The following is a 25541-nucleotide window of genomic DNA, read 5'->3' as shown; positions in this document are numbered from 1 at the left end:
ATTTAACATAAAATATTATAATATTTTTATTTTACCATTTAAACTAAAATAACTGAATTATCAAACAAACTCACTTATTTCAATTAAATCGATTCAGATTATAAACACCACCGGGAGAAAAGAGAGGAAAAAACTTTTAGAGGGACTTTTTTTATTGTGTCTTCAATTATACTGAATTATGACATTTTCTCACAATTTTTATAGCAAATGAAATAAGAAATTCACATCTTCAAATATAGTAATATATGTTTTCATTTATTCCGTGGGTCACATTTCATACTCATATCCACGTGTAGCTAGGCTTAGTAATTCATGTCAATTTTAATCCCTCAACTACAAAAAATTTTAATTTTGTCATCAAACATTGAATTTTTAGGTCATTAATCCTTTCAAGTCATTAAGGGAAAAATGACAGTGACTTTTTTTTTAATTCTCATAATAATAAATTTAATCATCAATGTCTAGAAATAATATCAGTTTGATCTCAATTTTAAAATTTTAACTCTTTTTAACATTTACACTTTTTATCAATATTCTCCTTATTCTAAAAATCAATTAAATATAAAGATAATAATAATAAATTCATAAATATTCAAAATTTCAATAAAAAGTTGCATCACATATTTATTGATAAAGCTATCCCTTTATTTTTGTCAAATAAAAATATGAATCTCACACTATCTATCTTTTAAAGTGATAAAAGTTGGTCCTTTATTTTATGGCTTCCCTATTGAAACAGTTATAGCATGGCGCAACATACAAAGACGAGAGAGACAGTAAAAAGGAGATTCAGGATGGAGTGATAAGTTATAGATGCAACTTTTATATATTTTGATCTATTTTTAAACAGACAAGTGATAAATCATAAATCACAAAATTTACATATATGACAAATCCATTGCACAACTGTATATATATTAGAATTCAACAATTCCTCACTTTTACAAACAAAATACAATAATTTACACAAATCTTTCAAGTATCAAAATCAATTCTACACCTCAGATTGCCTTGGCTTAACCAAAAAAAAAAAAAACAAATCAAACCATAACTCATTCTTTAATAACTCAATCAATCAATCAATCAATCAACAAAACATGATGATAACCAAACTAGGAAACCTAAAAATTCGTTTCTTGTAAAGGAAAGGGGAAAAAGAACCATTTTTAGAATAAAACTGGAAATGCCAAACTATATTTTTCTTTCTTTTTGTTGTTTTTTCATTCAGAATCACTGGAACTCGAGCTGGAGCTGGAACTGGAACTTGAGTCATGGGATTTTGTCTTTTTACCTTTAAGTTTTAGGTTTGGCTTTTCAGATGACTCCTCATGATGTTTCTGTTCTGGCTCACCAGCAGCATTCTCAGCATGTTCTTGAATACCAGAGACTACATTACTAGCTTCGATCTCTTCTGTTGAAATCTCATCATGCCTTTCTATTTCTGATGATCCAATCCTTAAGTCCGAAGAATGTGACAGCTCGCCTGGATTAGATTCAGGGCCTTGTTGGAAAGCATTATGTATATCCTCCAGAGATCTTGCCTCGACAACAGGTAATGTTGAACTGGTGTCTGCATGAACCTGTTGGTTCACAATCATACTTGGAATAATTATTTCCTCCACATCTACCCCTTCATGAAGTTGCTTAAATGCCACATCGATGTCTTCCATTGATTTTGCTTCAAGTAAAGGTAGCACCACCTCAGTCTCCATCTCTTTTTCTACCATTTCTTTGTATTCATTTTTCGGTCCACCAGCAGCATTCTCACTCATTGCTTGAATACCAGAGACGGGACTACTACCATCAATCTCTTCAGTAGAAACCACATCATGATGCTCTACTCCTGAGGAATGTGGCACCTCAGCTAGATTAGATTCTGGGCCTTGTTGAAAAGCACTCTGTATATCCTCCAGAGATCTCGCCTCAACAACTGGTAAATCCGAATTAGTATCTGCATCACCCTGCTGATTCTCAATCATGCTTGGAAGAATTACTTCCTCAACATCAACTCCTCCATGAAGTTGCTTAAAAGCCAAATCAATGTCTTCCAGTGATCTTGCTTCAAGAACAGGCAGCTCTGCATTGGTCTCCATCTTCATTTCCTCTGTTTCTTCATGGTCATTTTTTGGTTCACTGGCAGCATTCTGACTATTTTCAACTTCAATCTCTTTATTAGAAACCGCATCATGCTGCTCCATTTCTGATGATCCATTTCTCAAGTCTCTGGAAATTGGCAGCTCAGCCAGATTAGGTTCTGGACCTTTTTGGAAAGCATTATGTATATCCTCCAGAGATCTTGCCTCGACAACAGGTAACTTTGAAGTGGAATCTTCATGATCCAGCTGATCCTCAATCATGCTTGCAAGTACTACTTCCTCAACATCTACACCTTCATGAAGTTGCTTAAAAGCCAAATCAATATCTTCAACCGATCTTGCATCCAGAACAGGCAGCTCCGCATTGGTCTCCATCTTCAATTCTTCTATTTCTTCATATTCTTTTTTTGGTTCATCAGGAGCAACGTTCTGAAGATGTTCTTCAAAGCCAGAGACTGCTTGGCCAACTTCAATCTCATTAGAACAAACCACATCATGCTGCTCTACTTCTGATGATCCATGCCTCAAGTCTGCTGTATGTGGCAGCTCAGCTGGATTAGGTTCCGGTCCTTTTATGAAAGCATTATGTATACCATCCAGAGATATTGCCTCGACAACAGGAAATTCTGAAGTGGTATCTGTATGATCTGGCAGATTCTCAATCATACTTGGAAGAATTACTTCCTCAACATCCACTCCTTCATGAAGTTGCTTAAAAGCCAAATCAATATCTTCAACTGATCTTGCTTCAAGAACAGGTAACTCCACATTGGTTTCTGTCTTTAGTTCTTCTATTTCTTCTTCATTTTTGGGTTCACCAGCAGCATTATCAAAACCTTCTTCAATACCAGAGACAGCATTACTAACTTCAATCTCTTCAGAAGAAACAACAACATGCTGCTCTACTTCTGATGATCCATTCCTCAAGTCTGTGGAATGTGGCAGCTGAGCTAGATTAGGTTCTGGGTCCTGCAGCAAAGCATTATGTATATCCTCCAGAGATCTCACCTCGACAACAGGTAAATCCGAGTTCGTATCTGCATGATCCGGCTGATTCTTAATCATCCTTGGAAGAATTACTTCCTCAAAATCAGCTCCTTCATGAAGTTGCTTAAATGCCAAATCAATATCTTCTACTGATCTTGCTTCAAGAACAGGCAGTCCAACACTGGTCTCGGTCTCCATATCATCTGCTAACATTGCAGATTCAGTATAGGCAACATGAGATCTCTCCGGTAAACCAATTTCCCCAACATTAAAGTCCCCAACAGTGTCCAGTTCAGAGAGTATTCTTTCATCAATTTCTTTAATCTCATCAACTTCTTCATTATTATTTTCCTCATCAACACGAGGGGCATATACATCAGCATAACCAAAGTGGTCACCGGGGCCCTCATTTTCAATTTCTTTTAGGACCTTCTCTTTCAAGTCTTCTCGATCCATTGGCAAAGTATGTTTGAGAATCTCAGAAGGTAAGGAAGAAGATCCTGAAGTCATCAAAGAGAAATTTGCTGAAAGTTTGTCCTCAGAATCATCAACTTCATGCACATTAATGTCAGTGTTGACAATGTCTGCTCCCCTTGTAGACTCGGTTGCAATTATAGATGGTTCCTGACTCACAGTGGCACAAGTTAGTTTAGGCATCACCATTTTAATATAATTAGGATATGAGAAAACATGAAATGAAAAGGAACACGAGTGAAAGCAACAGAAGCAAACAATTCAACTCCTGAGAAAATTCATATATGTAAGGAAATTCACATATATAATGCAGTAAATTGTTTAAACACACAGTATTTAAGCATACATGCAGTGATAACATTTTTGACGAGGTAAATCACACATAGCAGTGAAACCTTAATTGTCCTTGATATGAGTATCACATCTACTTCAACATCATTATTCGACACAAAAGCAAATTATTGCTTTCAACTAGACTCGTTTTCTTGTGCTGGTACATCTAGCAGTAAAGCTTATTTTTATACAGCCATCAACTCCCTAGTAGATGAAAAAAAAAAAAAAAAAAGAGACAGGCATCATTTTACTCCTACCGGAGTCTGAGCTCGCAAAAAATTTCATAACAGGAGAACCTTGATCTAAGGAGGCCAACATAAGCACCGGTTTTGAATAAGTTAAAAAAATTATTGAAGACAAAATATGCAAAATAATTGATAATTATTCTTCGAAGAAGTATGACAATTCATCAAGGGAAGGAATTTTAAACAAACAGAAGAAGAGATGAATAATTTACCTCGAGCTTATCATGTTCATCAACAGGCAGTTCATCTTTATCAAACAACAGTTGTTTCTCTGATTCTGATGAAGGACTTTCTCTAGAAGACAGATCTTGGTGGCTAGAGTTTGAAGGAACTCCCTCATCACAACCTGTATTGGTCTTTGAATCAGAAAATGGCGCTTGGGTTTGATCCATTTCAGATTCCTTTTTATGCTCCTCCCAGATGTTAGCCTCTGAAGATTCATTGGGGTGCCTTTGATGCTGTTGTTCCTCAGGTGAAGAATCCACCACCTCACCCATTCCTTCATCAATGGCAAGAGTTGTCTCTGCACCAAGGCTCAATAAGTCCACGTGGTTCTGGATAGAGCTTTCTTCCTTATTTGGCACATCCTCCTCTAATCCCTCATCCGAAGATGACCTTGCCTCTCTTGAAACATATTCAACCACATATTCAGGCACCATTGATGCATTATAATCGGCAGAAGTGGAAGAAACCATTGCCGAACCAGCAAAAGTAACTTCATGCTTAATAATCTCTGGCAGATCCCTTTCCCTCGGTTCATTTCCATTAAGTAAATCTGAGGAGCCTCCATGCATCACTTGAAAACTAGAAGTACCCTGCTCAGCCATTTCACCATGTGCTTCATGTTTCTCATCAATAGATTCAACCAACATTGAGGGTGAACCCATTTCAGATATCTCAGCCTGTTTGTCAGAAGAGACAGTTGAAAATGAGAGGAAAGTCTCAACTGATGGAGGGTGAAAACTAGAATAAAAAATGGACTCCGTATGTTGATTATCATCCACCACTCCACTTGTAAAATGAAACTCCGATTCCTCAAATGATAGTTTTTTAGAAATGCCAGATTCTTTAAGTTCATTATCTCTGGGTTCACAACCTGCAGATACAACTCCTTTGACATCTGATATCTTTTCATCAATTTCTGATAATGATGACAAACTTGATCTACTGCTATAATCCTCCTCAGCTGGCTCAGTTCTGGGATGAATTTCAGTTGCATTGAGTTCCACATGAGTAGTTGCTCGAGCTACATCTCCCAATGTTATCACAACCGTATCGTGATGAACATCTCTGTTCTCGGCTTCACTAGCAGTGTGTTCTGAATGATCTGTAGCACCAGCTTCAGACACTGGTTCAATTTCCAGGTGACTTTCTCCGTCTCCCAATGTGATCTCAACCACATCATGATGAACATCTCTATTCTCGACTTGGTCGACATCCCTGGACTCCACATCGTCAGAATCAGATGAATGGCTCTCTTGTTCATCGACAGAAACATGATCTTCATTCAAGATCAGTTCAGTTTCTCGAGAAACATCTTGCTTATTTGGCTTGTTGTCCTCCTCATCCACAACTGAACTCACTGACTCCGAATCAGGAATGGAACTCAACTTTGACTCGCTAACTTCACTTGACTGCCTCTGGAATAAGGAAGGGCTAGCTCCTTCTGTTACTAATTGCTCCGGAACAAAGTAAGGTTTCCACTTAAGCTCTTGCCGAGGAACACCTAAAGAAGATGATCCGACATTAAAGCTTTCGTGTCTGCTAAAGAAGGCCTCTCTTTGGGAATTAGTTCCCCTTTGATTAAAACCTGAAAACTCTTCTTGGAAACTGTCTCCTTTAAGATCAGGTTTTTCCTCACTCGAGTCATAAGGAAGATCAAAAGGGTTTCTTCGGGGCTGCAAATTGGATGGAGCTGACCCAGGAATGGGAGGTAATCCAAGGTCATCATAGGAATATGGAAGGTCAAAAGGGTTACCTCTTGAGGTTGAAATTGGTGCTAAGTTTAAGGGAATATCAGCAAAATCCAAGTCTATTAGATTCTTCTCTGCCATCAAACTCATACTTTTACGAGCTCTTCTCCTTGCAATAAGCTTATCCAATCGTAGGTTTCTTTCAACCTCTAAATTCCCTAAATCCATGAGATTTTTCTGATCATCCTCTGTCCATTTAATGGCAGATTTACTTTCATCCTCGTTATCTCCCTTTGCTCCTCCTTCTTCCTCATTATTTTCTCCCTCTCCCTTATTTTCTGACTCATCACTTTCATCATCACTACTACCATGAGAACTCTCAGACGCAGAATCCAAACCATCACGAGACAACTGAGCAGCCTGTATAGCTTCCGAGCCCAAAAGCGGATGCAACTCATCAAGCATCAGACTTATATCTGCCAGTGAAGCATCGGGAGAGGAACTCTCAGCACCATCAGATCCAGAATCGGAAGATTCATCATCGTCATCATTGTCGTCGTCATCCTTATCACCATCACCAGCATCCTCGTCACCCGTAACGCATTTCCAAGATGACACCAGAGAAGAATCCAATTCATTACCCCTCGGAACATCATCGATATAGGATGTGAGTTTTCCATCACCCAATTCAACATTTCTATCTCCTACTTCCTCTGCCAAAAGATGTTGACTCTCCTCAGCCCTCCTCATACTCAACACCCGTTCACTCTCTAGCATCTCCCCCCGAATTCCCGTCATCTTCTCCAACAAAGAATGATTCAACAGTCCCTCCACCTCATCAATCATCCCATTCTCACAATGAACATCCCTAGAATCCAAATCATCATTGATTAACGGCTTATAAAGAACCGAACTGTCACCTTCCTCCACTTCATTGACCTCATTATCAACTAAACTGACTTTCTCATCGGCATTCTCTACAATATCCCACCTCTTCCCTACATGTCTTTCTACAACAAAATCATCATCATTGAAATCTCTTTTGACAACAGTATCATCCTCACTGACCCCAGTTTTCAACAGAGAAACTTCATGACTGACATTCTCTTCTTCATGTTTGTCGATTTCAGGTATGTTTGGTGACCCAAAACTCAAAAGGGTACCAAGCAATACAGCAGTGCAAACCAAAACAGGAGATGCAGTAACCAAAAAGGAAAACAACAAAGGAAATGATCTATACAAAAATATTAAAAAGCAAGCCAAACCAACCAAAAATGGATGATTACAAACAAGTTTATAACATGTTCTAACTGATATCACTATAAATTTCCTAACTTTAACTCCAACGTCCATTCTTTCAAGCCCCATCTCTCTCTATATAAAAGAATTATTTCTTCTCAGTTCCCAATCTGTAAAAAGAGAACCAATTACAAACAAAACAAAATATTGGATCCAGAAACAAATTCATCACAAAAGTTGTTAAGTGTGAAGTCACCTTAGAGCTAAAATTAAAAGCAAACAAATGAAGATCAACCCAACAGCAGAAAAGCAACAATTAAGAGCTTTTGAGTGGTGAAATTGCTGCAAAAAAAAAAAAAGACAGGAAATTTAAAGCAAAGCTGAAAACTACTCAATGGCAAACAAAAAAAATTCAAAAGTTCCAAGCAAGATATTAAAGACCCAACAATACCTGGAAAAAACCAAGAAAACCCCAAGGTCCTAGAAGCTAAAGAAATTGAAACAAAAAGGATTTTCAAAGTGGGTTAAAGACAAAGCGATCGGAAACTAAAAACAAAGAAAAAAAAAAGGAATCCTCTGTTTTTTTTTTTTCCTTCTTTATGTGCTGTGTTTTTTCACTTTCTTTTTGCTTACTTTTGATTACTTAGCAGAACAGCTATGAAGTTGTTGGCAATTGTTTTGTGCTCTTTTGTGAAATTCAATTGTTTTTTGCTTTGAGAAAAGATAAAAGAAGAAATGGGAATGGGGTGGCACGAAAAGAAGAGAAAGATTGAAAAAGAAAGTCTCTATTATATTCTCCTTTTGTTTTTCTTATGGTTTTCTTTTAATTTATTTTATTTTATTTTATTAATTGCGAGTTCCACACATACTAAAGAAAATATATTTTAAAAATTAACTGTAAAAATGTCATTTCTTAAGGCGGTAAATTTTGTATAAACAATTATATTTTAATAAAGTATTATAATATAAAAATATATGATTATTTTATTTAATTTTTTAAAAGAAATAATGTATTAAAACATAACAATTTTTTAAGTATTATTATTTGATACTAATATCACATTTATTTTTTAATTTTATGTACTTCCATTGTTACCAATAAGTTTTTCTTTTAAAAAAAAAGATAGTTATTGTTTAGGTGAAAAATTTTAAAAATATATATTTTATATTTTTAACATCAAATTCAATTAAAATTTTACAGTGGTAATATGAATTATAATTAAAATTTTATTTATGTTTTGAGAGGAAAAAAGAAGAAAAAATTGATGTTATACCTCAATGATGAACCCAATTTAAGTTGGCCTAAAATTGTGATCAATAAATCTTTTCTTAAAATATGTGTTGTGAATCATTCTTTTCTTAACCTATGTGTTAAGAATAATTCTTTTCTTAAGAATTTGTGTTTATGATGCTTTGAATTTTTCAATTTTACTAATTTCTCTTTCTTTATTAACGTTTTCAACAAAGCTTTAATAATTTAGATATAAACTTTTAAAGTGATAAAATTCAACTAAACGGTAGATGTCATATGCCATCAACGAAATGATTATCAATGTTATATCAATAGAAACTAATAGTATTAGTGTAAATATATTAATTTAGTTAACGGAATATAAGTTTAATTACTAATTAAGTATACAAAAAATTTAGATACCAACGAAGTACTTTTAGATAAGTTTAAGAAACAAATTACATATTAATCCTATTTTTTATCTAAACTAGTCTCGTAATCTAAATAAGATTTTATCATAAACCAATATTTCATTTAAAATAAAAAAATATTGAAATACTAACTTTTGATAAAAAATACAAATTAAAGAATAAAAACTTATATTAATAAATAATATAAATTTTATTAATTTAAGAAAAGAAAACCAATTCCACGAATAATTTTAGTTTCCAGTTATTATTCTCTCTATATACCAAAATTATAATAAAAAGAAGAAGAAGAAGGTATAACACAAAGGCTAAATATAAGCTAAGATTGAGCCTTGTAAATATTTAGCCAATATTTATATTTAAATATTAATCTATTAAGTTAGGGTAACCATCCTATTTTATTACAATGATAACATTAACATTTAAATAGTTATTTAATATAAAATAAGAAAACATATATATATATATATATATATATATTACACTTGGTTTCGATATGGCGAAGAATGAAAGAATTAGTAAATATTTTACCAAAAAATTTATCAATAGAATCACTTATTTTTTAAAATAAAGAATAAAAATAAAATCTGTTAAAAATCCGATTTTATAGTAATTAAATTCATCACACTGAACAAATAATTCAGAAATTAAATATTTTATTTACAACACCAGCCTTATTAAAGTATAATTGTTAATGTAGTGTGGATTATGCCATGATGATTAATACATCTGATAAAGCTCTTATTGGGTTGAGTCCCTCAATAAAGTAGCATTAAACAAGTATTTTTAAAATAAAACCTCCTTTTTAGAAACAACACATCTGTGCATGCCAACATGGATTTCAATTTTGGTGTGAATTAAACAAATCCAATTTTTGCATTATTCTTAAAAATAGCCAAGAAGAAAAATCATATTTTACATTATCCTATGCTCATGTAACTATATTTTCTCAACTTCAACATTGCTTAACTCGAATTATTTATTATAAATATAAAATATTTTTTTAATTAATAAAACTGACACCCGAGGAGACTTGAATACCAAGGCTTGTGAAAAATTCGTGCAATGCACATCCATTGTCGGGGGGTATTTCACTATTTTTTATTATATTATAAACGGATATTTTATTAATAAAAAAGTAAGAACATTCCGCCGACCATTGGTATTTATTTATTTATTTAGTTTTCTAAACAGAAGATATTGACCTAATTTGTGATCATAGTTTAATCTCAATGTTATTGAAAATATATAGACGTTGAAGTCGCTTTTGTAATCTACAGTAGCAGAATCTGTTTATTCATTCATAAACTAAATAAAACTTCATCAGAGGTTTGCAACATTTTTTACTGAAATTTTGTATGTACCTCCACAATACAATTAAATCATTTATGTAAGTGAAAGCCAAAATTGATTTTGACTCCATATTTATGCTACTTGCCTTGATATTCATTCAATCCAAACTGATTGAATGTTTTAGGATTGGACCCTGAATTTAGTTTTTTTTTTTTTATATTAGCCCTTAAACTATTTTTTTTAGATCATATTAGCCCCTAAAGTTAACAACTATTGCATAGATTAGTTCCTATAACTAATGTAGTTAACTTTTTTCTACGCAAAATCAACTAATAACTGATCTTATAGTGATACGTGTATAAATAAATAATTTTTATATATCAAATAATTTAATTAAATAAATATATATAAAATAAAAATTCAAAAAATAACAAGCTATTTTTTATATTGCTTTTTCCAATCACAAAATGCACAAGTAAAAAAGAAATTAAATCAATATCAATTAGTGTAGTAAGATGCGATTTTACTTCCACATTAAATGAAAACGCGCCTAACAAGACACACTTTCTGACTTTTTTAACACTTTAGCTTCTTCAGCCAAATAATTAAATATTAGTGGTTTTGTTTTAAGTCTAGGGTTTGATTCTTTTCCTACTAACATTGATATTTTTTATTTCATGTTGTTTCAAGGTTTTTTTTTTAATTAATATTTTGTATCTCATTAGCTCCTTTGGTTAAATAATAGTGATTTTATCCTTTAACCATAGGTTTGATTCCTCTTTTAAGCACATTTGAATTTTTTATTTCATGTTGCTTCAAAGTTTTTCTTTTTAATATTTTTAATTAATTTTTTAACTCTTGAACTTGTATTTTTTGTCAAAAATCACCCAACAATGGATGAAAAAGTTCACTTTATCAACTTTACTAACATGGCATACATGAGGATTGCCATGTGGATGGCATGTTAACATTTAATTAATTTTTTAATTTTAAAAATATTAAAATATATATTTTTCATAATTTTAATTATTTTTAATTTTTAAAATAAATTTTAGATTTTTTGAAATTTTGAAATTTTAAAATTAATTAAAAGCTTATATATTATCCACATGACAATCACGAATATGTCATTTCAGCAAACTAAAAGAAGAATTAATTTTTGCATCCACTTTGAGTTGATTTGACAAAAAAAAACGTAAGTTTAAAGATTAAAAAAGACAAAATGTCAAATGGAAGACTAAAATAATTTTTTTGTAAAGTTGAAAAGCCAAATAAATTATTATACCTCAGGAAAGTGAGGAAGAATACTTGCAATATCTTTGCAAAATAAATGCATCCACCAAGTGTATTTCTTTAGAGTAAACTATATATATAGTCACTCAACTATTAAAAAAAATTTATTTTAAGCACCTAAAATGAAAAGGTTTGCAATTTAATCACCCACACACATAGTGCGATCATTTTGGTCATTTCTGTTAAAATCACAAACAGTATGTTGACGTGACAGTTAAAGAATTGGTATAATAACAAATTTAACCATTAACTTTTCTATCTATTTTTTAATTGTCACGTCAGCTTGATGTTTGTAATTTTAACTGAAGTGACCAAAATGATCAATTACATAATATAAATGCTTAAATTATAATTTTTGTTTATTTTAAATGCCTAAAATAATATTTTTATAATTGGACAGTAGTTTTTTTTTTTTTTTTATATATATGTTGAGAAATGTTGAGAACAAAATGGGGCATGATATTATTGTTAATGTGAGTTGGTTAAGAATGAATTAGTTAATGGTGGGTCAGGTAGGGATGACGGCAAGGTGGAAAGGGGACATAATTATGGCGGAATTAAATTATTTAAATACAAAATTTTAATATTAGAATTCCACATCAATTTTCAAAGTCTTTTTTCTTTGTTTATTTATTTTAATTAATTCAATTCAAAATGTGGCCAAGATTCAATGCATTTAAGGCCAATTGCATTCCTCTTTCATAATTATTTTTGTTAAACAGTCTGATTATTACTCTAATTTCATCTTAACAATTCTTTCATTCCAGAAGCTTAACAATACTTTTTCTTTTCTTTTATACGAAAAGTTTTGACATAGTTATTTTTAATTATACATTTACCAAAGTTTGCAATTACACTCTTTAATTCTTACAAAATGGTGAAAATTTAGATAATTATGTTGATAATTACAATACCCGTATAATAAGTTAATTTCCAATAATAATACCATTTTAATTTTAACGCTTATATTTTATTTTTAAAAAATATTTATATGTTATTTTATTAATCTCCTTAAATAATTTGAATTTTTATTAATCAGAAATATTTTGACATGCATTTTGAACTAACGAATATTTTTACTAAATTACATTGTATTTACTATAAATTATTTAGACAAAATGATAAATTTATCCTCTAGAGTTTACTTATTTTATCATTTTGGCTCTTAACCTTTAAAGTTTAGTCAAATTACTTTCTTTTCGATAAAAAAATTTGACTTAACTATCAAAATTTTAATTATATTGATGTGACGACACATAATTCATAAAAAATAAAAGTTCAGAATTTTTTAAATAGTTTATAAAATGTTTTGGAAAAAAGTATCTATGTTAACAATTGAGTGTGCATAGGCTACCACGTGAGTTGTCATGTTAATGCTATCAAAATTTTAACAGTTCAATTAGTTTTTTTTGTTTAAAAGAAAGCAATTTTACTAAAATTTGAAGGTTAAGAGCTAAAGTGATAAAAAAAAAGAATAAGAGCCAAAATGACAAAATGAATAAACATTAGGGCTAACTTTATTATTATAACTATTTTTAACAAATTTTAAATAAATTACATAATATTTATTATTAATTATATCTATACTTGGATAATGACCAAAGATATTGAAAATGAGTGTAATAATGCCATAATAATTAAATAAAATTGCATAAAATATTTATTTTTCCTCTTAGAATTATTAGTAATTATATTGTCAAATTTTTTACTAACATATTACATATGATGATTTAATTTAAGCTTTGTTTAGTTAGTATTTTTTTTAGAATTAAAATTATGTATATAATTATAATTTGTACTATAAAATATGATATAAAAATTAAGATCTAATTATAACCAAACATATTTAAGAAATTAGAATATTTATAATTACAAGAGGATGTAATTACTATCATTGTAATTACACTTTAAAGCAACTCGCGCTAATGTCTAAACACACCCTTATTTATTTATTTTTTAAATGTAAGACTTCATTAAAAGAGATAGGGGAAAAAGACTATCGAAAGAACCAACAAAATCGAGGGGGAACTGCCAACAAGTTTACTCTATACACCCGTTCTTGAGTGCCCTCGAAGTCTTCGGACAACATTTGTAGCATGAATATCAAAGGGATATCCCAAGTGAAATGAATTCCATATAATGGGGCCGCCGAAGCTAGAGCATAAATCGCCTTATTAGCATGTCGGGGTTTCCAATGGAAGGAAGGACAATTTCTCGAATTAGGACTTCGGCATTTAACAATTGTGTACTAGCACAGCAAAATCCGAGTAATCAACATTTGAAGAGGTTAAAACATGAGCTGCTTCCTTGCCATCGAACTCAACTAGTATATTGTCAAAATTCATAGATTTCAGCGAAGAAAGAACTTCTTTTATGGCCAAAAGCTCAACCATTCGAGGCTAAAAAACAACAAGAAAAGAACTCGGTTATCTCTTAAAAACAGTCCTTTTGGATCCTGGACCATTGCGGCAAATTTAGATGCGCTGGCTTTGCTTCAACACTGCTGCATCAGTGTTGCATTTAGTCCATCAACCGTTCGGTGGCACCCAATGACCAGTAGGAACATTCTGATGGAGAGGGGCCTCTGCACTTGTTGGTACGGATTGGTTGGATTAGCTGGACCAAGATCCGATGATCTAACCTACTTACTATGATTGTTGGACTGAGATATAAAAAGTTAGATATCTTTGAAATAAAGTCTCAAATCTAAAATCTTTTATTTAAAAGTTTTATCTAATTTAATTTTAAATTTAATTGAAACTCAATAAAATTGTTAGAGGTTAAAACTCTCAAATTAAAAATTTGAATAGATTAATTTAAATTTTCTTTTGGGTGCAAAAAATTGTTTTTTAATCATAATTCTATTCAACTCGATTTAAGTTTTTTACATAAATGATATAAAAAGTAAAAAATTATGAAAATGGGACAAGTAAAAAATTATTTACAAAAATAAGTAAACTCAACAGTTTCCGCCGATGCCGCCTGACACATTGGCGGCACCACCCCACTTTTCCCCCAATCATGTGGCCATTATTAGTTTAAAAAAAGAAATTTTTTATTGTCACCACTATGTCAGGTGACACCAATATGTATTTTTGAAAAAAATTCAAAGATATCGGATTACAAAAAAATATATTTTAATGGTGCCGTTAGTGTGTTAAGCAGCACTGGCAAGATTTAATCTGTAAAACAAAAAAAGTAGGGGACTAGTGATTGTCCAATCATTTTCACAACAAATGGTCAGTCCGATATATCCATAATTTTTCCTAAATTTTTTTCCGTTAAAAAAATATTAAAAAATATTTTCGTAATTAAAAGAAAATATTACGAAACACATAGTCGAGTTATACTCTTCCATCCAGAACATATCGTATCATTTGCGTTTTCGTTTGTATTGCAAAAGCGTATCCGGACTTAACGTTGTAGATGCCATTCCTAGTATGGTGCCAAATTAGTTGGCTGCATGGTTTAGACGTTGCAATAGGCAGGTTCAAAATTCTACTAGCATCATGAGGAGCCAGAATCCCTTCAACTAGCTGCTCATTACATTGCATACCCTTCTCGTGCAAAAACTTGCTAACTTTCATCAGTTCCACGCTGTCCAAAGGATTCGAAACAACATAGAAATTCTCATCGTCAGGTAGGCATGGATCATTAAAAACTTGAATATCATTCCCAATACCAAACCTCCATTGGGCCCCTTTAATAATAATTGATTTGCCACATGCATGCTCTACCATACGAAACAAAGGGCTGCTTCCCTTGGTTGAATCATTGAACCCACCTCTAGAAAAATATTTAGCCTTCAAAATTTTACCACAAACAGAGTTGGGGTTCATTGTAAACCTTCAGCATTGCTTGCAAAGCATGTAATTGAAACAATTCAACTTTTAAAAACTCATTCTCCCCCATTTTTTATTTTTTATTTTGCCAATCAAATCTATCTCAAGACATCTAAGGAATCCCTTTATTCTCATAAGATCCCAAACCCTACCAAAAAGAACTCATCATACGTTGCAAAGCTTCACACGCACCCAACGAAAGGAGAAAAAGGCTCATACGATACACCAGTAAAACTTGTGCAACGGTCTTCAAAATCACTTCCTTCCCTAGTCTAGAAAGAAGTTTATTATCCCAACCAAAAATTCTTTTACTTACCCTCTCTTAGATGAAAGAAAAAAAATGCTTTTTGTTGCGTCCAAAAAGAGAGGGCAACCCCAAGTAGTTACTGTAATCGAAAGAGGAGAGCACCCCCAAAATCAAGTGAACCTCCTCATGTTCAAGCTAAACATAATCCTTGATTTGTTGAAATTTATTGCTTGTCCAATGCCAGGATATTTTTAATAGTTTGGTGCTCAAATTCTCTCGCTTAAAAAAAAATAAAAAAATAAAATAAAAAGCTATTGTCCCAAGTAGGTCACAACAGGCATGAGTATTTAAAATGATTATGCAAAAATTATATTATAAATATTAAAAATATATATTATAAAAACAATTTATATATATTAAATAGAAAATTATATTATTTAATTTATAAAAATGTTGTAATATATTTATTTATAAAAATTATAATCAAGTATGGATATAACTTATTCATGTGTCTATGCTATATATTATAAAAATAATATACTTAATTCATAAAAATGTGATAATTTTTATCATAACTTATTTGTAAAAATAGTTTTTAAAATTTTAAAAAATTATATCATTTATAAAAATTATTATGAAAGTTTTTGAAAATTTATAATAAAGATTATATATTATAAATTTTATATTATTTTTACTTAATTTACATATTATAAAAAGATTTAAGCTAGCATAAGTCTTAGTTTATATAAGTTCTTACTCAAATATTATAAGCTCGATGTTAATTATGCAAATAAAAAGATTTTCTTGCACTATATCGTAGGGTATAATATCATTTGAGAGAATGATGCTAGATATAACTACAATGGATAGCTCACAAACTCTTTAATTTAAGACATTTGAGATTTCAAAATGTGGTTGAAAAGACATTTAATGTTCTAAAATAATATATTTCTCATATCAATATCATCTTAGCATAGCATAAAAATCAAAGTTAATCGTACAAATATGTTGCATATTTCATACCTTCGATCATAAGGGAAATTGAGGCAATCCATACTTTGTAGAGTACATGAAAGGAGATCTTCATAATTTTAATTATGCGAGTTCAAATTCAAATGATGATGAACTTAATCAAGTACCAACATATGATAATAAAAAGTATATGTTAAATATTAAAAAGAAATAACTCAACAAATATGAACTAGAATAATTAGATAAAATTGTAAATGATGTTTATTTTTCTTGTTATTTTTATTATCAACTATTTTTTAGACAATTTTATTGTGTTAGTTGTTTAAAAATATTTTTATCATACTAATAATATTTTATAGCGATAACTGTGTAATTGAAGGAATTACAATTCTACATAATTACACTACACTTTCATTCAATTATTCTGTTTATTGTCCAAAGATTCTTAAGGATATCTATGTCCAATAGATAATAGAATACAACTATAAGTATAATCCTCAGAAAAAATTAAACATACCATAATATACACACTGAGATAACACAAAGTTTGGCTTGTCATAGTGCTGTTGAATAAGGTATAGTTACAGCAAAATAAAATAATCTGTACATCGGGAAAAAAAACATTTAATATTGGTATGAAAAAGTTTATTGTTCTTCACAGTTGAGTTGTGTATATATAACTGTGAAAGTTCATGTCAAAGTTCAAGCTGAAAGCTCAAGCTAATCTAATGCGGTTAATCAGATGGTTGCACTGAAAGACTGAATCCAGGTCACTATCTAAATATGAAGTTTGATTACTCAAAATGTTAGAGAATAATGAAATTTAACTTGAAGCCAGATTTAAATGTACCGGAAAAAAACTTGAAACTGGATCGAGTCTTTCTGTCAACTTGCTTATTGTACTTCTTTTGCAACTGCTGCTTCACCTACCTGAATATCTTTGCAGTTGGGTGACACCCCTTGTGTCGTGTACTCATCAATGCGTTTCGAATTTGGAAGCTGTTGGTTCCTCAACAGATTATAATCTGCCTTCATCCGAAGCATTGGAATCGCGGTCTAAATCCGTTGACTCGTGTTGTTGTGATTCAGACAAACTTGATGAATGATAAAATGGTGATGAACAACCAGAGCCATGGAAATTCATCCTTTTGCTGTCATCATCCTTCATCTGTCGTGCATACACTTCTAAATTGAATCCAGCTGGGTTTCTCCCACCAAATGCAACATCCAGCTTATCCAAGTCGAAAATTTCTTCAATTACTTTCAGGCTTTTTGGATCATCAGAATAGACAAATTTCATTTTCTTGTATGTCTTAGTCTCAAGGAATGGCTTCACTATCTGCCAGAGTTTCCATCCATTAAATCCATAAGAATATCATGTAAAACCAATGAACATGTCAAAACCATCAAAACCAGGGAAAAAAATGTATGACAAACAAACAGAGTATAGGTTTCTTTTATGTTACTTGGACTCGGGTGTAAATAATGGATATGGTATGTGTCTAATTCGGATATGATCAAAATGTTCTAAATTTTTCCAATGAATTTGGATGGTTCTTGGAAGCAATATCCCCGTACCCATGAGTTGGACACAAGTTTCAGACACAATTACTTCAAGAAAAATGAACTCAAAGTAACATAGCATCTAATTACTTTCTCCAAATTTAACGAACTTAATGCGTTATGTAAACACACAACATAGAGCGTACTAAGTATCTCCTCTATGCTAGCACTCTGCCATTTCTCATGTATGGTGGGGTAAAATCGAACCAAGCTGAGTTCATGCTGTAAGAAACTCCAGCTTGACTAGAAATTTGAGGATCAAAACTTGGTTTGAGCTCAATCGAGTTTCAATTTTAAGGCTTGAGCTCAATTTCAGATAATCAAACGGCTCGAGCTCACTTGATTAGTCTCATTTCAATTCAAGCATAATTGAGCTTGAATTCAAGTTCGAATTGAAATTTTCAAAACTAATTAAAAAGAAAATGCTTGATTAGGTTCATGAACTATTTGAGTCAAGCAGTAGAATACCCATTCAGCTTGCTTGATAGCTCGAGCTTGATTGGACAATGACCAAGTCGACTTTTAAATTTTTCTTCAAGCAAAACCCAAAGAGCTTGTGAGCGCCAGTGTCTCACTTACAACTTTAATCTAGCTAATCATCGTCAAACAAATGTATATGTCATGGCTGTTTCCTTATCATTTACAAGATAATTATAGAATTATATAAGATATACATATCATATCACCTATTTGATTAAAATGACTAGTTCATCATAATACTTTAACTTGAAATGAAAATATGAAATGAGGATAAGAAAGAAACAATATACCGTCCAAAAAGATTCAAATATTTTTGGGGGATTATAGAGAATTCCTATGCCCAGTCTCTCTGGATAGTGGTCTTGCAAGATACGAGCAGTTTCCCGAGTCACCTTAACAGATATACTTGTCATTGCCCACCCTTGGAAATCAACAAGCCAAACCATCTGCTCTTGATCTTGGACCAGATTCATTATAGCATTTTCTATGCAATAAACCAAGTATTTGATCTGCCCCACTGGTGAGTTTGTATTCTGAAAACAGAGAACTTGTCCAAATTCATTGATATAAAGAAAAACTAGAATAGTAATACATGAGAAGCCGGAAAATTAATTGAACAAATACCTGGAGACCAGGTCTCATGACAAGAACAGGCCTCCCAAGTTTGTCACAGTAATTAGCTCTGTAAACTTTTCCCGTCTCAGCTTCTTGAGCAATATCTTCCTACAAGCATAACAAAACGTTGTCTCAGCAAGATACTGATTTAAGCCAAAATTCAGTACTAAGAGGGAACATGTACGGCCAAAAATATTTCAATCTCACAGCTACCCATTAATTATAGTTACAAAGATATCCATTTGTGAAACAACTTTAATTTCAACCCTCACCACCCAAGGGTATGGCATGGAACGGCTGTAAAATATCCATATCATAAGAAGTAGAGAGGAACAGTAGTAGAACTAAAAGCCATCTATGTTAGTCAGCCTCGGGTGTGAGTGTTGAACAAGTATGCATCCGACACAAGAGTTTTTCTATATTTTCCTTGTATTTGGAAGAACCTCGGAAGGTCATATCCTCATAGCCAATACTGTATATGCATCAGATATGGGCAGTTGAAGAGTTGGGGCAATATAGCCATCCATGCATCCCTTATATAGTGAGACAATTGAACAGCTCAATCAAACAATATACAATCTCTAAATAACTTAGTTATCAGAGGTAGTGTGTGACTTTGTGATGCTTAAGAAATCCAAATTTCATTAAAAAATGTTCAGTTGGAAATAATAGAATGCGAACCCATCGGATTGCCTCTGGCTTGTATTGAAGTCTCCACTTCAATGTTTCTTTTAACATTTTGCTCGCGTTCTTTGTATTCCAGTTCCTTGCTCTGAGGAATCTTAAAATAGATGCATCCGAACAAAGGACTGGTAGTTTGTCAACTACTGGGCCAATTAGTTTCCTAACATCGTCAATCTGAAGTGAAAGGAGTCAATTAGTTGGAGGTCATTCAGCTCAAGTAAAATTTTGCAGTCAACCATTTCATTGCAAACAAAGTTTAAGATAATACAAAGTGCATTCTTGGAAAACGAATAGAATAAAAAAAAATTATGATCATAGCTTATGAAACATCCCAGTGCACCGTCTTGGTTTACAGCATCATGAAAAAGTTGATGGGAATATTTAAACACTTATCTCTGGCTTTCCATATGATAAGAGTGTGTTGTGACATCTAACTTTGTGTTGGAAGCAAGAGACAATATTGTGATTCAATCACAAATGTCATTCTCCATATTCCTGCCAAAAATTGTATGTAACCTAGGTTTACATTCTTTAAATATAACTTGTCATCATTGAAGATTAATATATGGAGATTCTAAAGGCTCAAAGATTCTTACATGTAGACCTTTTGAGGCTCTATCACCTCAACAAAGTGATGTGTATTTTTATTTCAGACTTGATTGCTTTTGACTACTAAGGCACTGACCTAGCATACTCAAAACCCCCCATAAAATTTATGTTGCTTCGACTCTTCTTTTTTCTTAAAGCAACCGTGCCCAACACTTGTATCCAACACATATCTGAACAGGGATATAGGGATATGATCCTCTGAAGACTTACCAAATAAATCGAATCTTGGAATAATATTGAAATACCTGTGCCGGATGCATTACTCATGTCCAATACAAAACTGAGTCCAAGTAACATAGCATAGAAGTACTACTGTATGTTAAATTGAAATCATTTGAAAAATATGCATGTTAAAAAGGCATGCTATGTTGATTTCATAGTTTTTTCACCTCTTTCTTTGGAATAATAACTTGATATACCCTATTTTTGTTTTTGTTGCTATTGAACCTTTGAAGGCACAAGGATACTAGACAGCTACATGGATGGTTTCACTAGTATGCTTGAAGCTTCTACATGACAAGTGGTTATTAGTTCATGAAATAAAACACGTAAGAATTTCTTATTGCTTTCCATTTTGAGCCCTCCAACTTGAGATAATAGCAGAAGACAAGTCCATCCATATCACTAGAAGGCAATGGAAGCCTTCATTTTCTTATCAATAGTAGCTAAATGATAAAGCAAAAGTCTTAATATGGTTACTCATCCAGTGACTCTTTTAATCAATCCACGATATAGTCAATTTTGTTTCAAGACTTCGGCTAGTAAAATATACCTTTGCTTGTTGGTCGACAGGGGACAAAGACTTATCGCTGGCACCTCGTTTCAATTGTATAGATGACATTTTCGGAAGTTTACAAAGCTCAGCTGGTCAAAATGGCAGAATAGAACCTATAACCTGAAGTATGTAGTGGTAGAATATATGGCCTTCAGAAAGAGTTCAAATCCCAAAACATAAAAATTCATTTAGATCTCAAAGCTGAATAAGGACCAATCAATGTCATAATCAAACAATTGTAATCATTTTATGACTCAGAAAACTCTAATAGCAGATATCAAAAACTAATTATTAGAAAAAGAAAACCATCGATACTGTGTCCTAATATGTGAAAAATGCTTGAGAAAGGACCATCAGGTTGAGGGTTCTACATGGTCTAGACATCTAAAACTCCATATTACTTTAAATTTACATATAAAGTTATTATACTTATTCATCTTTCTATTTCACGTGTTTTTCAATTTAATTCCACATAATAGACTATAATCTCACATAATCACCAATAGAAAATATCCATGTGGAGCTTGGAGTTTGAACAGTGTCATCCCTCTTCAATTGGTCAAAATATAAACTGTAATGTTGTACAATCAGAATTCTAAATTTATTAATTCCATTCCTCCCAACTATAGCATGTCAAAAAAGTATATATTTAACAGAAAAATACATAACAAAGAAACAGGGGATAGGGAAGACCAACAAATATAACATAATTAAGAGAAACAAATATAATCATTCTATCTGTGGGAAAAGAGAAACAAATATAACATAATTAAGACTTCAACTTTAGCCAATATAAGGAAGTTCTAAATCTATAAAGATCTAATAAAATTAGGAACAGTTGATTCAGGTGGAGAAACACTATCTACCATCAAATGGTGTAAAATGTCTCATCTCATTAGCTTAAAGCTGATGTGAACTTCTCTGTATTAATCATGGTGATCACAGCCAATTTAAGGATTACTAATATCCAGCTTTTGATACCCAAAAATGAAAAACAAAAATTTGAGTTAAATTTGGAAAGGAAGTTCTGTATACTTCCAAAGCCCATTGTGAAGTGAATTACCCAAGTTTGCTCTAGTTTCTTTTAAAAGGGGACAGACGTCTCAGCAAAAGGAGCAAGAATCAGTTGGAAGGCCATTTTTGCCAGCCAAAATCAGAGGGAGGCCCAGGACTGAAAGATTTACTATCACGGAATCAGGCCTCAAATCATTAGACACCTTTGGACAATTCTAATAAATGCTGGATCATTGAGGGTAGCCTGGATAAGCAACTAGATACTGTAGAGCAGAGATACCTGGCAGATCACTGCACAGGGTCATAATAGCTGGAATCAGAAGAAACTACTCCAACTCAGTCAGTTGCGGCTCACCATAGGTTCAGACAGGAAAATGAGAACACTAAGTGGCCTTTCCCAGGAGACACATATTCAACTGCAACAGTCTGGAATGAGATCTGACCAAGGAGTGGGAAGGTGGCATGGCACAGGCTACTATGGTTCAAATTTCATGGCCCTAGACACTTGCCACTTACCTGGATGACATTGAAGAATACACTCCCAACAAAAGACATGATAGTTTCACGGGGGAATGCTAGTGAATGAGACGTGTCTTCTCTGCAAGCAGGAGAGTGAATTCAGAGATCACCTATTTTTTTGGTCTATGAGTGTTGGGCCAATGCAAAGTTCAGAAAAGAGTAGCAGGTTGAGAAGAAGAGCTAAGGTGATCTATGAGTGAGCCAAAGGGCAAGTTGTTGATCTCCGCTATCCTTCAAATTGCCTGGTATGCTTTGGTATACATGGCGTAGCAAGAAAGGAAAAAAAGAACAGACTACAAGTATATTGAAAAGACGGGCAAGGTTATTAGAACTAATCAGGAAAATTACATCCATGCAGTTGTAGGAGAACAGCCAAAGACCCTGTTAATTAAGACCTCCTTAAAGCTTGGGGTCTAAATTCTACCATTCTGTAAAGCTCATGTACACTTTTTGCAGCTTCTCTGCGTCCTGTATGGTTAGAATTCATCTACTTATTCAAAAGAAAACAAAAAAAAAAGGACACTCTAAAAGAAACATATAAATCTGTTATTCTTTCTTTTGTGTTTTAGAAAATAAAAGAAAAATCCATATGGTACTATACATAAAACCAAAAACAAGTTTCTTTTTCCCTGAACCACAGCTATTACAAATTAAGCATTTGAATAACAATAATCTTCTACCAATTTACCCTTAAAAGGACTTTTAGCCAAAGAGAGGTTTTGCCTCCTGGCTCCAATAAACCTAACAATCAAACTTTGGTTTAATAGTTTAGCCCTCACATATGAAAAACTTCCACCAAAACTTGGAATTCAAAGTATTGCCATAAAAAAACAATGAAAAACTTTGGTTTCTAATGTGCTTTATAATTTATCCCTCACAAATAATCTTCATACCTTCAATTTGAGTGCTCCTTTAGATTCACCGGAATTCCTTTTATAGCCTCCTTAAAGTGAAGATTATTAATACCCAACAATGCCTTAACAATCCTCTATCGTTATCCATCTCCATCATTTCCAGCTTTAAAGTTTCTCAATTCTGAATTTTCATGAAAAATCACCTACAGTTTATATCTCTTCAATACTTCCTCACTTAAACCGACAAAACCAATTATGGCTAAGTTTGGGAACAATGTGCTTATTCTTTTCTTCAGATTATAAAATAAAAACAAAAAAGGCCAAAATTCTTTCCTTCAATCAATTGTTTAATTCCCATATGAAAATTTTATTTTATTTTCCTTAAAAATGTTGCAACTTTAGGATATGATTACAATCTTCCAATGAAAAAAGCATAAGATTTAAAAGAATCCCACGAAAATTATATCGAATTACGATCTGGTAATAAATAAATCATAAAAAACTAAAAGCTTTTAAAACCAGAAATTCACCTCCGGAAGCTTGTTCCTTAGCAAGCCTGGCTTATTTGATCAATGAATTTGGCATCACAAATAATCATTCCTGTACCAAAGAGGGGAAAAAAACACATCAAAAACAAAACATTCAAATAATAAAAGAAGAAAGAAGAAAGAAAAACCCAGAAATAATATCCAATGAAACAGAATAATCGTACACAAACCGGAGAAAAAAATGGATGAAGCAGGTGTAACTCATTTGAGACAAGAACAATAAGGAACAGTAAAGAAGATCAAAACCAGAAATAAAAAACAAAAAAAAAAAGACAAGACAAGAAGCTTACCTGCATGGAAACAAACGAAATGTTTGTAGGAGAAAAAAAGTGAAAGAAATAAGAATAAATAATAAAAAAAAGGGGGGAGAAATAGGTATGGAATTTGACCAGAGGGTGAGGAGGTTCGGTTGGGTGAAAGTGATACGTGGCGCACTGGACCTTGGCTTACGCCCGAGATTCGAGAGGACTAAGACGTTGGACCATAGGGCGCCGTTGTTTTCCTACGAGTACTGCACGTGTTTGAGGCGTTCTTCAACCATGCATGCAATGAAATGCAAAATATCAATTGCTATAAACATCCCATCCTATTTGGTTATTTTCAGTAAAAAAATAATTTTTTAAAAAAGTTATATTAATAGATTTCAATTTTTTAAAATTTAGATTATTTTGAGTAACAATAAAATAGCTTCTTCTTTTTAAGTTTTGGAACCAACTCAAAGATTAATTTAATAGGTTTTTCAATTTATAATTTTTTAAAAAACTGTTTTTAAGGCTTTTAAACCAAATCAATGGTTAAATTAATAGCTTCTTTTAAGTTTTTTACTATAAATTTTATCTTTATGTATTTATTTTACTAAATTAAAAACATAATTAAGTTCTAAACCTTAACAATTAGATATGCTACGACTGGATGAGACATCAACTTAACTATGTGAGTATGATTAAAGAAAATCAAGACATTGTTTGATAATCCGGAAAAATTGGTTGAAAATGCCGATTTTAGATTTTTTTTTTGAAACATCGGATGATTTTTAATTATTTAGTGGAATAAGTTAATTTTGTTGATGTGGTGTATGTAGGGCAAAAACGTTTCATATAGAAAGTGTTTTTTGTTGACGTGGTAAGTTTATAGGACAAAAGTGCATATTGTCGGATGCATATAGACTTACATGTCTTTTTTTTTGTTTTTTAAATCTTAACATTTTATTTTTAAATGATTTTAAATTTGGGTTCTTAAATTGAGACATGAAAAAATATGAGATGAATATGATGATTTCACATTTTT

General features: G+C 32.1%; 2 protein-coding genes across 12 annotated transcripts; both read right to left on the bottom strand.

Moving 5' to 3' along the window:
- Positions 1-898: 898 nt before the first annotated feature.
- Positions 899-8099, bottom strand: LOC108463814 (uncharacterized). 3 transcript variants are annotated; one of them, XM_053023826.1, is made up of 5 exons: positions 7921-8099; positions 7739-7774; positions 7544-7629; positions 4348-7457; positions 899-3707 (listed from the first exon to the last, which is right to left on the bottom strand). In XM_053023826.1, exons 4-5 carry the CDS (start codon positions 7414-7416, stop codon positions 1221-1223), a joined length of 5556 nt encoding a protein of 1851 aa, XP_052879786.1. In that variant the 5' UTR covers positions 7417-7457; positions 7544-7629; positions 7739-7774; positions 7921-8099; the 3' UTR covers positions 899-1220. The 3 variants fall into 3 exon arrangements, with proteins under 3 accessions (XP_052879786.1, XP_052879788.1, XP_052879787.1); XM_053023828.1 differs by lacking the exon at positions 7739-7774; XM_053023827.1 differs by lacking the exons at positions 7739-7774; positions 7921-8099 and having other exon boundaries at positions 7544-7732.
- A 9030-nt stretch (positions 8100-17129) lies between these two features.
- On the bottom strand, positions 17130-24853 carry LOC108461839 (uncharacterized). 9 transcript variants are annotated; one of them, XM_053023895.1, is made up of 8 exons: positions 24545-24853; positions 24237-24306; positions 23746-23909; positions 21317-21439; positions 19933-20109; positions 19261-19359; positions 18927-19169; positions 17130-17932 (listed from the first exon to the last, which is right to left on the bottom strand). In XM_053023895.1, the coding sequence occupies exons 4-8, from the start codon at positions 21383-21385 to the stop codon at positions 17612-17614; spliced, it is 909 nt and encodes a 302-aa protein (XP_052879855.1). In that variant the 5' UTR covers positions 21386-21439; positions 23746-23909; positions 24237-24306; positions 24545-24853; the 3' UTR covers positions 17130-17611. The 9 variants fall into 9 exon arrangements, with proteins under 9 accessions (XP_052879855.1, XP_017617290.1, XP_017617291.1 ...); XM_017761801.2 differs by having other exon boundaries at positions 23746-23887; XM_017761802.2 differs by having other exon boundaries at positions 24644-24853.
- Positions 24854-25541: the final 688 nt, after the last annotated feature.

Source organism: Gossypium arboreum, chromosome 13 (assembly GCF_025698485.1).
Source record: "Gossypium arboreum isolate Shixiya-1 chromosome 13, ASM2569848v2, whole genome shotgun sequence".
Taxonomy (NCBI): domain Eukaryota; kingdom Viridiplantae; phylum Streptophyta; class Magnoliopsida; order Malvales; family Malvaceae; genus Gossypium; species Gossypium arboreum.
The sequence above is the reverse complement of the archived record's forward strand: the minus strand, read 5'-3'. Positions and strand labels throughout refer to the sequence as shown.

What these genes read in the sequence shown, in the direction of transcription:
- LOC108463814 (XM_053023826.1), bottom strand. Translation starts at nt 7,416, where the DNA reads ATGGGGCTTGAAAGAATGGACGTTGGAGTTAAAGTTAGGAAATTTATA. An exon ending in ATGAACATGATAAGCTCGAG is followed by an intron (nt 3,708 to 4,347) that starts GTAAATTATTCA and finishes ACTGTGAGTCAG; the next exon opens with GAACCATCTATAATTGCAAC.
- LOC108461839 (XM_053023895.1), bottom strand. Translation starts at nt 21,385, where the DNA reads ATGTCATCTATACAATTGAAACGAGGTGCCAGCGATAAGTCTTTGTCC. An exon ending in CTGTCGACCAACAAGCAAAG is followed by an intron (nt 20,110 to 21,316) that starts GTATATTTTACT and finishes CTTTCACTTCAG; the next exon opens with ATTGACGATGTTAGGAAACT. An exon ending in AGCCAGAGGCAATCCGATGG is followed by an intron (nt 19,360 to 19,932) that starts GTTCGCATTCTA and finishes TTATGCTTGTAG; the next exon opens with GAAGATATTGCTCAAGAAGC.